The 13,474-nt window shown below is 42.5% G+C and overlaps 1 protein-coding gene across 5 annotated transcripts in view; it reads left to right on the top strand.

Annotated features, from left to right (window-relative positions):
- The window catches only part of ENOX2 (ecto-NOX disulfide-thiol exchanger 2), a 69,826-nt gene that overhangs the window by 21,018 nt on the left and 35,334 nt on the right, over window positions 1–13,474 (top strand). For 4 of the 5 annotated variants that reach the window (XM_067304499.1, XM_067304500.1, XM_067304501.1 and 1 more), the window contains exons 3-4: window positions 3,792–3,923; window positions 10,753–10,908. In XM_067304499.1, coding sequence (XP_067160600.1) covers window positions 3,792–3,923; window positions 10,753–10,908 — 288 coding nt within the window. Of the gene's footprint in view, window positions 1–2,607; window positions 2,654–3,791; window positions 3,924–10,752; window positions 10,909–13,474 lie in introns of those variants that run through there. The other variant, XM_067304503.1, reaches the window with a different exon arrangement.

A 13,474-nucleotide genomic window follows, 5' to 3' on the forward strand; every position in this document is an offset into this window, starting at 1 on the left:
GTTCATGGATGGTTTTGAACAGTTGAGATGCCTGTAGTAAGAGCATGGGAGGTGCCTCTTTGAGAGTATGGAGTGTAGTCTCTTGACTGAGGGCTTATTCTGTTCTTCTAATGTCTCTGTCCTTCTCCCTCCCCTCTCTTCCCCTTCTTCTCATTTGTGTTTAAATGAACTCTCTCCTTTATAATGTCTGTAGGAAATACTCTCTCTTTGCAATTGCTTTCCATTTTTCTCTCTAGAATACCTGTGGTAAGCTTTTTCTAGTCTACGAACTTCTGCTATATTCATCTTTCTGCAACCTCATTTCTGAATTCTTCTGCCTTCCCTCTGTGACAAGGAAGGGACTCTGAAGGGAGCCTCCTTTTTCCCTCTGGGAAGGATGGGGTGACTTCTACTTCTGTGCTATCAAATGTATTTGAGCCTGAGAGAGCCTTCAATCAGCTTGGAAGTACAGATGATGTAAATGTAGCCACTAGGACTTTCGCTTGCCCTAAAGTAGGCATCCAGGACTGTTTGCACTTGGTTAGGACAGGAATTCATTTTATTCTTTTCATTATATTGTGTGTTTCCTTTATATGCCTAGAGGTCCATAAATGTTTGAAGTGCTGCTTGCATGTGCTCAGCACACATGCAGCAGACAACCTGTGTTTCTCTTGTGTTGAATTGTCTCAGCGCAGATCTGCTTTTTAAGCATCAAAATTTGATTGTTGCTGTCTGAAACTGTGACTATCCAAGTTCCTCAGGCTGAGCCATGCAGCATACTGTAACAGCGCAGACTTTCAGGATCCTGAAACTGTGCTGGCAGTTCTTCTGCAGTCAGGGGGAACCTTGCAGACTTATGGGTTGTGTTAACACAACAGTCAGCTGCCCAGACTGTGATCCTGAAATCTTAATGTTATTTTCATTTGGGCATCTTTTACTGGGTGCAGAGATCTGAGAGCAGGAGCTTGCACATCTTGAATACTGTACAGGTGTCTTATTTGTTGGATAATACATATGGTAACAGACTGGGACAAGTATGCCAAAGGGACAGGTACGCTTGAGATAGGTAAGTTAATCACTGTTATGCTCACTACCCCAGTGTACCTTTTGTCCTTTTGCAATGGGCTGATTCTTGATGTTACTGAGTTGCTGCCTTCTCCTAGGTATTTTCTCTTTCATGTTGGTGCTTTCTTTTCTTTTTCTTTCTTTTTTTTTGTAATAGCAACCACTAACTCCATAAACTCATTTATGTTCTTCTGTGTTCTCTGTTTGTCTCTCATCTTGTGTGACGCAGTAGCCTGTGTGCTCTCTTGTTTGCAGATGAATGTTGATAGCTAAAGTTCAGTGCTGGCCCAGTTCTTCCAAAACACATTAGTTAAACTGGGACAGTTCAGCATTAATTTTTCAGGCAAAATGGGCCACAGGTCACAACAGCTGATTGCTTGAAACATGACTGAGGGAGATGCTGTATGCAGACAGATAAGGTTTTGGATTAGAGAATTTATACAATCACAGAATGGTTGAGATTGGAAGGGACATCTGGAGATCATCTAGTCAAATTCCTCTGCTCAAGCAGGGTCACCTAGGGCATGTTGCTCAGGATTGTGTCCAGATGGCTTTTGAATATCTCCAAGGATGGAGACTCCACAGCCTCTCTGGTAACCTGTTCTAGTGCTCAAAAGCAAATACAAGTCCAAAAAGTCCAAAAGGAACTAAATTTGTAAGGGTTCTTATGTTGAGACAAAATGGTTGCTCTTGAGCATGTTTCTGTGACTTACTGAAAAGCACCCTGCGAGCACATCATCCTAATGAAACCCATGTTACAGTATGATCTGTTTAGTCCACGGTGGTGGTATTTCCTCTAATCAGTGAACAGATACTGTAATTAAGTACATATTTCCTTCACTGAAAGGCTATGATGTGCTATAGATCATGCTTATTATGTCACCACCTATCTAATTGTACTGTAACATAACCCCTATGAACTGAGGGTAGTGATCATATTACAAAAACACGTGTTGTGCTTGAAGTTAGATTTCATCACCAAAAGTTAAAGAGCTGCCTTTTCCTTTTTTTCGGATGTTGTGTGTTTTTTTTTCTATTCCTGCTTCCTTTACTCATATTTGACTTGACTGAGTTGCATATTCAGAGTGTGCTGACTATTGTGCATCATATTGGAGCTATTTCAGAGAATATTCTGTTTTCTCCCCAACTGGTGGGATTTGTCAGATAAGGAAAAAACAGATGTGTGCAGTTGATATTTTAAAAGTAGGTTAAGTCTAAATGTAATGCGGACATTTGGCTAGTTGCATAAAGCTTGGCCAGTGTAAAAAGTGAAGCAAGTGATGGTGCGGTTTTGGGGGGGGGGTGGGGGGGAGGTGTTTGGTATTGTAAAGAGCGGTGATGGTAGGAGGGAGAAATGGAGCTAGGGCTTTGACCTCGGCTTTGCTTATATTAAGCTGAGCTTGGGACTGGGAAGAGGAAGGGGGTGGTGGGTGTGGTGGTGGGTGTGGTGGTGGGTGTGGTGGTGGGTGTGGTGGTGGGTGTGGTGGTGGGTGTGGTGGTTGTTGTTTTTAAGAGGTGGCCAAAGTGAGATGTGGATGGGATAGTTAGTAGGAGGCAGGTCAGTGCAGGCGGAGACTTGCCACCAGGGTAGAGGGGGCATTTGAGCAAGGTGAACTTACCTCTTTCTTCCTGTCTGAGGCCAAGAGTAGAAAAGGGGGCTGGGATGGGACTGTAAATGGAAATACTGAATCGGGAAAGCACAGGGTTATATGAGTGTTCAATAAACTTCCTTCTGTGGGCTTTTCCTAGATAGCTTCAGGATTCTTTGCATTGGATTGTATCACAGGTTTGTAAGATGGGGGACTTCAGCTCTGCTGAGTTTCAAGTTATATCTGGGAAGTTTTTCAGTAGAATTATTGGTGGCTATTGGTTTTCTTTTTCTCTTGTTGTTGAAGCCAGAATTTGTTCAAACAAGCGTTCATTCCATGAAAGCTTCATCAGGAGGGATGGCATGTGAGACAGCTCTCTGCCTGCAGGGTGCCAAGTTCCCCCCCCCCCCCCCCATGCAGAATTAAACCTTGTGCTGTGTGCTCTTTTTTCTAAACTAGATTTTTGTGTTTGGGCACCCACCTCTATTTCCAAAGGCTTACAAACAGAAAGAACAAGAATATCTTGATGGTGGTACGTGGAAGTACCAGCTAAAAGTATGGTTGACCCAGCTAAATCACTGGAGAAGATTTGAATGCATATATTAAGCCACATATTTATATAACGTTTGTAGTTCTACCTTTGCCAGGTAACTGTCAGGCATTGAGTAAGTAAAACTGATACTGCTGTTGTCAGAAACATGAAGTTACTCTTTGCTTCATTTCCCATTTTAGCATGGAAGAAATGTCTTCAAATGACAGTGGAAGCATTCTCTGCTAGAGGATATTGGTCGTCTCTATTGAATCCAGTGCAATCTGCTGGATTTTTGTCCAAGTTCATAAATCTCTTGGAGAAAACTAAAGGGTACCCCTTACCTTTAACCAGTGTTCCTTCAAGGCCTCTTAGAGCTGTTCACTGTAATGGAAGAACCATCATTTAGATATGCTCGGAAGGCAGTGTTTTCATAGACCTTGCTTCCATGAAATATACTCTACTCGATAGGAACAGCACTTTTTTTTTTTTTTTTTTCACTTGGCCCTTTCCTATGTGTCAGGATCAAATCTGTTTTTGGTTGCTGATACTTCAGAGCCCTGCTGGGCAACATATGCCCTGCAGAAAAATATGCTCTGAGCTCTTGCTCACTTTTTTCTTCTTTGCAGATGGTGGCAGAAATCTAAGCCTGGACTCCATTCCGATGGGCTTGCCGATGTCAGACCCAACTGCCTGGGCCACTGCGATGAACAACCTTGGGATGGCTCCTATGGGGATGACAGGACAACCACTTCTGCCTGGTATGTGAATTTGTCCAGACTATGCCCTCATTTTCCTTTCAAACATATTTTTAGGGAGGCCCTATTTCAACTGTATAAAATTAATGTTTTTTTGTTTTTGTTTTTTAATGCCTTAAGCATTTATCAACTGTGTTTAAAATGTGTTACTGTCCACAGGTGATTTATTTAGAGGTCAGTGGCTTAAAACTGATTTCAGAAGAAATGAGAATACATCTTTATTGATCCAAACCATGTTTTTTGTGGAGTACCCACTAGATACTCTGCAGCAGGCCAGCAGGAGCAGGGTCTTGCACTGAGAGGCATCTGCAGAACTCAGAATAAATGTGTTACTTGATATCATTGGTTTTCTAAGCTGAACTGTCTTGGAACTGCTTAGACTGAAGGATGTGGGGGATAAAGAAAAAGCGATAAGGCAGTAAATGGATATGGTGGAAGTTAATGGAGGATTCTGCTTCAGAAATAACCATCTTTCAGTACAGAGTACATGTGCATGGATGCATCAGCCTAGGCAGGATTTGTTAAAGAGCTCCTATGGTAACAGCTCTGCTGTGCCTGGTTTCTCGGTACAGTGAACTTGTGCATCAAAATCTTGAGATAAAATTACTGTTTCAATGCTTTACTATATTAAGCGCTCAAAAGATGCTGTCTCCTGCCTGAATAATCAGCCTACTCACCTGGGGAGGGAATGTCTGTGTTGGCAGCACTCTACAATCCTGTTCTGCTCTTACGGCACGGAGCAGGTGGTTTGCTGTACAGCTGATACTATATTTAACTAACAGCATCACTTAACTTGGCATGTTTTCGATGTAGTCTATACTCTTCTGTCCCTGAGGCCTTGTTTCACATTTGTCTTTGCTGTAAGAGATGTTTTCATGTCTTTCTCCCACTTGCATGCTTCATTTCTATTGATTTTACTTGACAGATCAGCTCTATCCTAGGACAGTATACAAGTTTAAAGCCAGTCTCTCATTCCCAGCTATAAGAATAAAGAAGGCTTTTGGCATTCAGACTAATGTTGGTTTTGATGCTTTGAGATCAGGTGTTCCACAAACAGCACAGACACTGAGGATGTTTTAGGAGCAAAATGACTTTTCCTCATCCAACTGCAAAGCAGCAGAATGCTTTGGTGAATATGGATCAGTTTTCAAGGACAGTGATGGTTTTAAGTTCATAAACACTATAAATATGATTAATCAAAAAGATAAGAGGCAATGGGAGCTTGATATGCCTTAGACCATCTTTGCTGAAAGCCATGCAGGATTAAAATTTCAGGTCTCAGTAAAGAATATCTAAAAGTGCTTAAGAGTTTACTAGCCTATTTCTGTTCCTACAGATGAAGTAAAATGTGTAGTTGTGGAATGCTTTGACAGGACTTTAACATCTAAGATGAGTGTGCTGCATCTTTCACTCCATCCAGGTACTGCCAGCTTTATATAAAAAAAGATTATCACAGCTTTCACCAAACAGTACCTGCCAGGCCTGATGTTTTTGAACTCTTTAGAGCCCCTGAGAACTTTTTTTTCTTCCTTTTTTGTTTTTGTTTTTTGTTTTTACAAATGGAGATTGGCTCTTCTGCATTTGATTCTTAATCCTCTCCAATGCTGGTCTCTAGCCATTGGCTCTATTTCTTAACAGAAAAAGCAGATCTCTAAGCAAGCTGGCAAGTTGCCCAGCACTTGCATAGTGCTGGTTGAGCAGTAAACAGTGGGGCTCACTTGTCCAGCAACCACGAATCCAAAGGCTGTGTGTTCTGTTTCTCCTTGTATACACACTTTGTACCTTTTATCTTGCTAGTTCTTTTGTTTCTGATTATTGTATCCATTCACACTTTTCAGAAGATTGTAGGCCTACCTCAATCTGACAAAAAACTGGCCTAGCTTTCTCCTCCTCAGATTTCTCAAGCTCCTCTGTTATTTGGCAGAACTTGCACTTTTCATTCCTGCCCTGAGAGTTTTCCCTGGTTGGTATCCATGTTCATTAACTAACCTTGAACCAGGTACAAATAACAAGGGCAGATGACTGCTTGCAGTCGTTGGCATGAAGAATTATAAAATGCCAAGAGACTAAATCTAGAGGGTTGCAGAAGCTGGGGGAATGGAAGGGTGGTTGCGCTTGCCTGCCCTGGATGTGTGACAGACAGCCCAGCCTGACCCACAGCGCTCCTGGCTATAGGACCAGGCAGAACAGTGACCACCCTGCCAAAGATAGTGGGAAGTGGCTGAAATGCACCTTGTTCTGCCCTTCTTGCTGCCAGCTAGTGTTACTTCCCTGCAGGAGCATGGTGTACCCTGCTCCCCAAAGACAATTTGGCTTTCTTCAACTCTGATGTTTAATGATACTGTGCTCTGTTCCTTTTTTTCGCTTTTCTCCCTGTCTTCTGCCAGCCAGCGCTGAGACCAAATTCTTGGTCTTGACCTGTGTCAAACTGCTGAAATGACAATTGGGAGCCCTGGCTCTTACAGAGGGTCATTTTCAACTTGACCTTTCTCTGCATTTTGCAGCAGATCACTCAAGCTCCCCATCTCCATCTTCCATGCTGTATAAGCAGCGAGAGCTTTGGCCACTCTTCCTTCCAGCTCCTCTTAACAGGCAGCTGGGAGCAAGGTCCCGCTTACTCCCTGCTGAGGTTTTGGAGTACAGCTCCAGGAGAATAACAAGGGTAGTTTTGCCATCTCAACTGTGATTTTTTTTTTTTATAGGAGTGACGAGGGTGGATTACAGAGAGAGACAGTGTTCTCAGGGCACATTCCCAAGTGGCATGGCTTCATCTGTACTGCTTACAGGGGGTATGTCAGGGCCGCTTCCATTGCCTGCAGCATGCCCAGGGGCTGTTTGTCACAAGCCTGAAGTACTCATGAAAATGGTGTAAAGTTTCATGGCTGGGTTTGAGTTTGCTAGCGTAGGTGTTGTGAAAAAGGGAGGGAGATAACTAGCATCCCAGCCTAAAAGTTTGGAATCTGAAAGCTGTGTTAGTAAACTGAAGTTTAGGATGCTGCCTTTGGCAAGTGCTCTTCCAGCCCTTGTGCTTCCAGCTAACTTGTGCTTGTTGAACTCCATTTTGCCTTCAGCAAGCTTTGCTTTGGGTTGTTTCAGGTTAAACTCATCCAGGACTCGGTCTTATAATTTTTTTCCAGCTCCTCATATCTTCATGAGTTTTTCCCTGTGTCACAGCCGCCCGTGAGGTAACCTTCATCTCAGACTTCAACTTATGAATATGTGAATTCAGCCTGCAGAGATCTAGGGTGGGGTACCCTCTCCCAACTTTCTCTTTCCTAGTTAGAACCTGTGAGTAAAGCCGCTACTCAAAGAGCTCCAAGTATTTCTAATTTCGTAGAAAATTGTAGCAGGAGAGAAAGTTGTGCCCCAGGATAGTAGTGATACAGGTATAGCATTAATCATTCTGCCTGAGTCCAACTCTTAACCTAAAAGTCAACCCTTACAGCCCCTTTTTCCCCTGGGAACCTGTATCCAGTGTGAAGTTCAGTGGAATCATGTACCACCACTGTGTGAAGTAGTAAGGCTGCCTGTCTGGGCTGTTGAACGTGTCTTTATCTATAGACAGACTCATATAATTTGGTTTTGTAGGAAGCTATGAACTGAATATATGCTGATTTCTTTTGAGACAGGTAAAAATACTCCTTTGAATAGCTGAAAGCAGTGCTGTTTGCCTGACCTTTTCAATAGTATCATCTCTGAAACCTGCTAATGAAAGTTTAAAATTTTACAACTTTAATGTCTTACTTTGCAAGTCAGGTGTCACAGGCTAAGTATACCAGCATAAGCTGTTCATGGATAAGTAGTAGCTCTGAACTAAGGTATCTGATAAGGAATTAATTTCACACTTGGCTACATGAAGATTTCTTGTGCCTTCCTCTGAAATGTCTGTTCCTAGCTATGCCAGCACTGTAATCTAAAGGGATCTTGAGTCTCATCTGGTGTAATAATTAATTTGTTCTAAATGTTTCATAATAAACATGTGATCTTTGATCAACTGGTGTGGCCCAGCTAGTGCATTTTTTCTACTTCAGTAGATGTGCCTATGAAATGAGAAGAGGCAGTGGAGTGGCTGACTTGTACGGTTAAGGATCTAGGATCTGCAAGGAGAAAAATTGTCTAGAGTAGAGATTAAGCAAGCTTTGTTTCTGCAGTAACTGCAGCTGTAGCATTCCCATCCCAGCTGCATCTGAAACCTCTTCATGGCAGAGGACTTCTCAAATCTGTGTTATTGTGGTAACTGTTCCTACGTGGCATAAAATGAATAGGAAGACTTGCACTGAGTGCAAGCAAATCTAAATTAGGCAAACAAAATAATATACAGAGACTCTGCAGAAATGTAACCCTAGGTAAAATATTTCAAAATACAAAGGAAAATAAAATTTGGCTACCAAACTCAGGTATTCAATCTGGACACTAAAAGTTGTCTTGCATCCAGACTGTTGTTCAGCCAAAGTAGTAGCTTTTTGTAGGAAGTGTTTACAAAGAAAAGAATACAAAATAGTTTTTTCTGCCTTAGGGATATGAGTAGTATATGAACTGATGCCAGCTTAGCATCAAAGGAAAATGCTGCCTCTGCACATTTCACTCAGTTCCGCCTATTTGTAATTTTTCCCTGTGCCTTGCAAAGTTAAAATTAACTTTCTACATCTGAAATAGGTAGCCAGATTCCAAAGCTCTGTAGCACTCTGGGTTGCACAGTCTGTGGTAGTGTCCTGTGATATTGAGTGGACAGTGAGGTGGATTGAGACCTGGCTGAATGGCAGAGCTCAGAGAGTTGTGATCAGTGGCACAGAGTCTAGTTGGAGGCCTGTAGCTAGCGGTGTCCCCCAGGGGTCAGTACTGGGTCCAGTCTTGTTCAACTTCTTCATCAATGACCTGGATGAAGGCACAGAGTGCACCCTCAGCAAGTTTGCTGATGATACAAAACTGGGAGGAGTGGCTGATACGCCAGAGGGCTGTGCTGCCATTCAAAGAGACTTGGACAGGCTGGAGAGGTGGGCAGAGAGGAACCTCATGAAATTCAACAAAGGGAAGTGCAGGGTCCTGCACCTGGGGAGGAATAACCCCATGCACCAGTACAGGCTGGGGGTTGACCTGCTGGAAAGCAGCTCTGCTGAGAAGGACCTGGGAGTGCTGGTGGACACCAAGTTAAGTATGAGGCAGCAATGTGCCCTTGTGGCCAAGAAGGCCAATGGTATCCTGGGCTGCATCAGGAAGAGTGTTGCCAGCAGGTCGAGGGAAGTGATTCTCCCCCTCTACTCAGCCCTGGTGAGGCCACATCTGGAGTACTGCGTCCAGTTCTGGGCTCCCCAGTACAAGAGGGATGTGGCACTACTGGAGCAAGTCCAGCGAAGGGCCACAAAGGTGATTAGGGGACTGGAGCATCTCTCTTATGAGGAAAGGCTGAGAGAGCTTGGCCTGTTTAGCTTGGAGAAGAGAAGGCTGAGAGGAGATCTTATCAATGTGTACAAGTATCTGAAGGGAGGGTGTCGAGAGGATGGGGCCAGACTCTTTTCAGTGGTGCCGAGCGACAGGACGCGAGGCAATGGGCACAAACTGAAACACAGACACTTCCATCTTAACATGAGGAAAAACTTTTTCACTGTGAGGGTGACAGAGCACTGGAACAGGTTGCCCCGAGAGGTGGTGGAGTCTCCTTCTCTGGAGATATTCAAAATGCGCCTGGATGCAATCCTGTGCAATGTGCTCTAGGTGACCCTGCTTGAGCAGGGGGGTTGGACTAGATGATCTCCAGAGGTCCCTTCCAACCTCAGTGATTCTGTGATTCTGTGATATTTTGAGACTGTCCAGATCTTCAAGATTTCTTCTGACGCAAAGCGGGAAATAATGGTAGAGAGTAGAGAAGATGATGACTTGTGCCTGCAGGAGGAAATTCTTCCTCAAACCTCAGCCTGATGGTACCAGCTGGCCCTGATGGTACCAGTTGTCCTTACAGCTTAGCCACTGACATTCTCAAACTCACAATGTCTGAGTTTTCATAATGCATTAGGTGTACTGTTCCCATTTAGTTGCCTGCAGGTGTTGCTTTCCATGGGTTCATTACTTATAAAGAGATAAAACATCCCTCATTTGACAACTTTGCTTAGTTTTATTTGATGTTGAAGATAAATGTAAGAGTAAAACCAGAATAAAATGCTACTTATTCAGATATAGTCTGAATATAGCTAACTAAAAGCCTAGAAACAAGTTAAACAGAGTGGCAACATATGTCTAAACATACCCTAGGTGGTATTTAACAATAAAGTTTTTCCTTAAATGCTTCTGTGCATCTCACCTAGAATTCCTCTGTCACGTTCTTAGCTGCACGAGGTGGAGACCTGGAATTCATACTTATCTAGTTTGCAAGGTGATGCTCTTAATCCCATGTCACAAGCTATGTCTATGCTACTTATTTTGATACTGCACTGAATTTAGTTTCACGCTGTTCCCATATGCCACAGATTTCCTTTATATGGACAATAGAGTATTTATTGGGAAAGATTTTCTCGCTAGATGTGAGGTAGTAGTATCTATGAAGTGGGGAAGGAAGTAGTTTGAACAGAGGAAGTCCTATTTTGTTGAGATGATCAACAAGGAAATAGTTCCCTCCTCTCCCCCCCCCCAAAAAAAAAAAGAAAAAAGAAAAAAGAAAGTAGTTTCAAGGGTACAGATTTAAAGTTCTGGTGAGTTGAATCGTGATGTTCCCTCACCGTAGCTGTTTGTTCAGCTAATTTTCCCTGGCACAGGGGATGAGTGCAGTCTCAGTGGACAATTTTTTTTTTTGTATGAGTCCAAAATGATAACTGTCTCACTTATTCTCTTCCCCACTTAGATTTTGATCCTGCTCTTGGCATGATGACTGGAATCCCTCCAATCAACCCCATGATGCCAGGCCTGGGGATAGTCCCACCTCCCATCCCTCCGGACATGCCTGCTGTGAAAGAGATCATTCACTGCAAAAGCTGCACTCTCTTCCCACCTAACCCACGTAAGAGCCTGCTTATGCGTTGTCCTGTTTCTTCTTTGTGTTCAAAGGTGATGAGGAATTGTTTCCTCCCTCTCTTCCTCCCTGTGTGTGTGTGTGTAAATATATATATATAATATATAAATATAAAAATTTGTATGCAAGGGAAGAGCCATTATGTTTCCTGGGCCTAGCAACTCTGGGGTGAGTCACCATGGACTAGATGCTGACAAGCAGGTGACAGAGCAATAGGAAGGGCTGTTCTTGTTGCTGAGTGTTTGTCTTTTCAATAAATAGACTTTTCAGTTGTTAGATAAGGACTAGGAAAGAAAATATTCCTGTCCCTAGATATTTAGACTCTAATCTTCCTGAGATGATTCTTGTGTGAGATATTTAAGGTTTCAAAGATAGCAAGTTGTTGGAAGTAAGGGTTACATGATCAGCCTGTGTGATCAATGCTGAGAGATGAGAGCACTCGGATCTTACTGAAAGTGAGGGAAGGAGAGCAGAGGCAACCTGAAGCAAGACAGAAAACTTTAAGATAAGACATTCAGGACTTGGCACCTGGCTATAGCAAGAAAGAAGAATTGCCTTCAAACTAGCTGACTGACCCTTTTACTTGGCTTTTGTTACAAAAGTCAGAGGGAAAGGCATAGTAGCTGTCGGGGCTTGTGCAGGGAAAGATGAAGGAGATAAAATGAACAACAAACTGCAGATGCGATAGAGGAAGTAGGAAATCATTGCTGAGGTGTCCTTTGGTCTTAGAGTGTATCCTTAGCCATTACTGTTATACTGAGGCATGCACAGATTATATGCTTAACATCCAGTTTGTCCCAATCCTTTGTTTTTTGGACTTTGTGATTTTTCAGGCTGATACTTCTTGATACTTGTATTAACTTCCATTAAAAAGATTCTAAATCAGCTTTCTTGTGCTCTCTCTCTGTCAGATCTTGCTTTATTCCTACTCTTTCTACCTCTAACATGTATATTTCTATGCTAACCAATCCTTTTCCTGTTTCTTGCGAGCTCTGTGTGCTTTTCAAGTCCTGCAGAGTGTTTTTTTTCATCCAGCTGGGCTTCAAGGAAGAAGCTTTTTTCTTCCCACTTTGAGATACAGGTTTCAATTAATTTTTTTTCAAAGCTTCTATCACATTCAAGTTCTGAGAACTTTTCAGATCAGTTCCTTTAATTTTTCAAAGTTATTCCTTGGAAATAAATCTCTTCAGTTACAAAATCCCTAGCAAAAACCTTGCTTTTTTTGAGCTTTTCATTGTATTTAAACTGGATCAGTTCATGGTTGCTCCATCAAGATTCTTTTACCACTAGCTGTTCTGTAATGTCCTTAATATCCATAAATTCCCCCTTTCCCCCCATTTAAAGTAGCACTACTTGTTGGCTCAAAACTACCCAATGAAATTTATCAACTTGTCATTCGCAATTCCATTACTGATAATTTGTTTATCAGCCTTTTTCTGAGAAATTTGAAGTCTCTCATGTTAATACAATTCTTCATAGTGTGATATCCTTTTAGAATATTGAAAGATTTCCAGTCTTATTCAAATCAATTCTGGTTTTATCTATGGTATTCTTTCTTCACTGCGTTTCACAATTGAACTACAAAGCTACCTTATTAATTCTTGTCCTTCCTGCACCTACACCTAACTCGTTCTGTTTGGAGCTTGCCTGTTGTTCTTCCAAGAACTATTGTTATCATGTAAAACCTAGTTCCATGTCTCACTTCAGCAGTTTTAACTACTCTCATCTAAATTCCTAGCTGAAACAAGTACAGTTGCTTCTTCATTTTTCTCCTCTGGCATGGGTTGGAAGTTTCTGAATTTCTTGTCTCTAAGTCTGGGTAGGTGCAGTGCTGAACTTACGGGCCAATCTCTCTAGGTCAAGGCTGCCTTTTTGCTGTTCCTGTGAAAACCATCTTAAAATTGGCTAGTTACTTTCCAAAAATTATCACTTTTTGTCTGTAGGTTGCTTGTTGACAAGCTGCTAAAACCTCTCTGTTTTAGAGTGTGTTGCTTTGCCTTCTGACTCATTTCCCTATTCCAGTTGGGACCCCGGTGGTAAACTGTCCAGCGGGACCCCTCTTAGGAACCTCTCATCACTATTGCTTCTTTGAAGGGAAAGAAAAGAAAATCAGTATTAAATAGTGCCTAGGAAAACAGGTGGGACTGGAAGGCTTCAGCCTTTATCTCCTCCCAGTCCATTAATACCTTTGGTCTGGAGTGGCAACTGCAGAAATGAGTAGTGTTGGGAAATCAGTGCCAGCTGCTATGGTAATCTCTTATATGCTTGGCAAAACCTTGGAACCTGTGTCTCATCCCATCCTTGCAGTGCCATACACCTCTGGGGGAGTGTTGCAATGATACCAGTTTTATTCTTCTGGCAAGTTCTGGTGTGTATGTGGCAGTGTGGAGACCTGCTTAAGACATCTTTCTTCCCATTCTGAGGTTCTAGACAACAGGTGACTTCAGGCCTCAGTGGCTCTGTCTCAGAGAATTAGCAGAAATATTTCTTTCCTTTCCTTTTTTTTTTTTTTTCCTCCCCTCCTCCCCTCTCCAGGTACCAGAAAAAAGGAAGC

Source organism: Apteryx mantelli, chromosome 13 (assembly GCF_036417845.1).
Source record: "Apteryx mantelli isolate bAptMan1 chromosome 13, bAptMan1.hap1, whole genome shotgun sequence".
In the NCBI taxonomy this organism is placed as follows: domain Eukaryota; kingdom Metazoa; phylum Chordata; class Aves; order Apterygiformes; family Apterygidae; genus Apteryx; species Apteryx mantelli.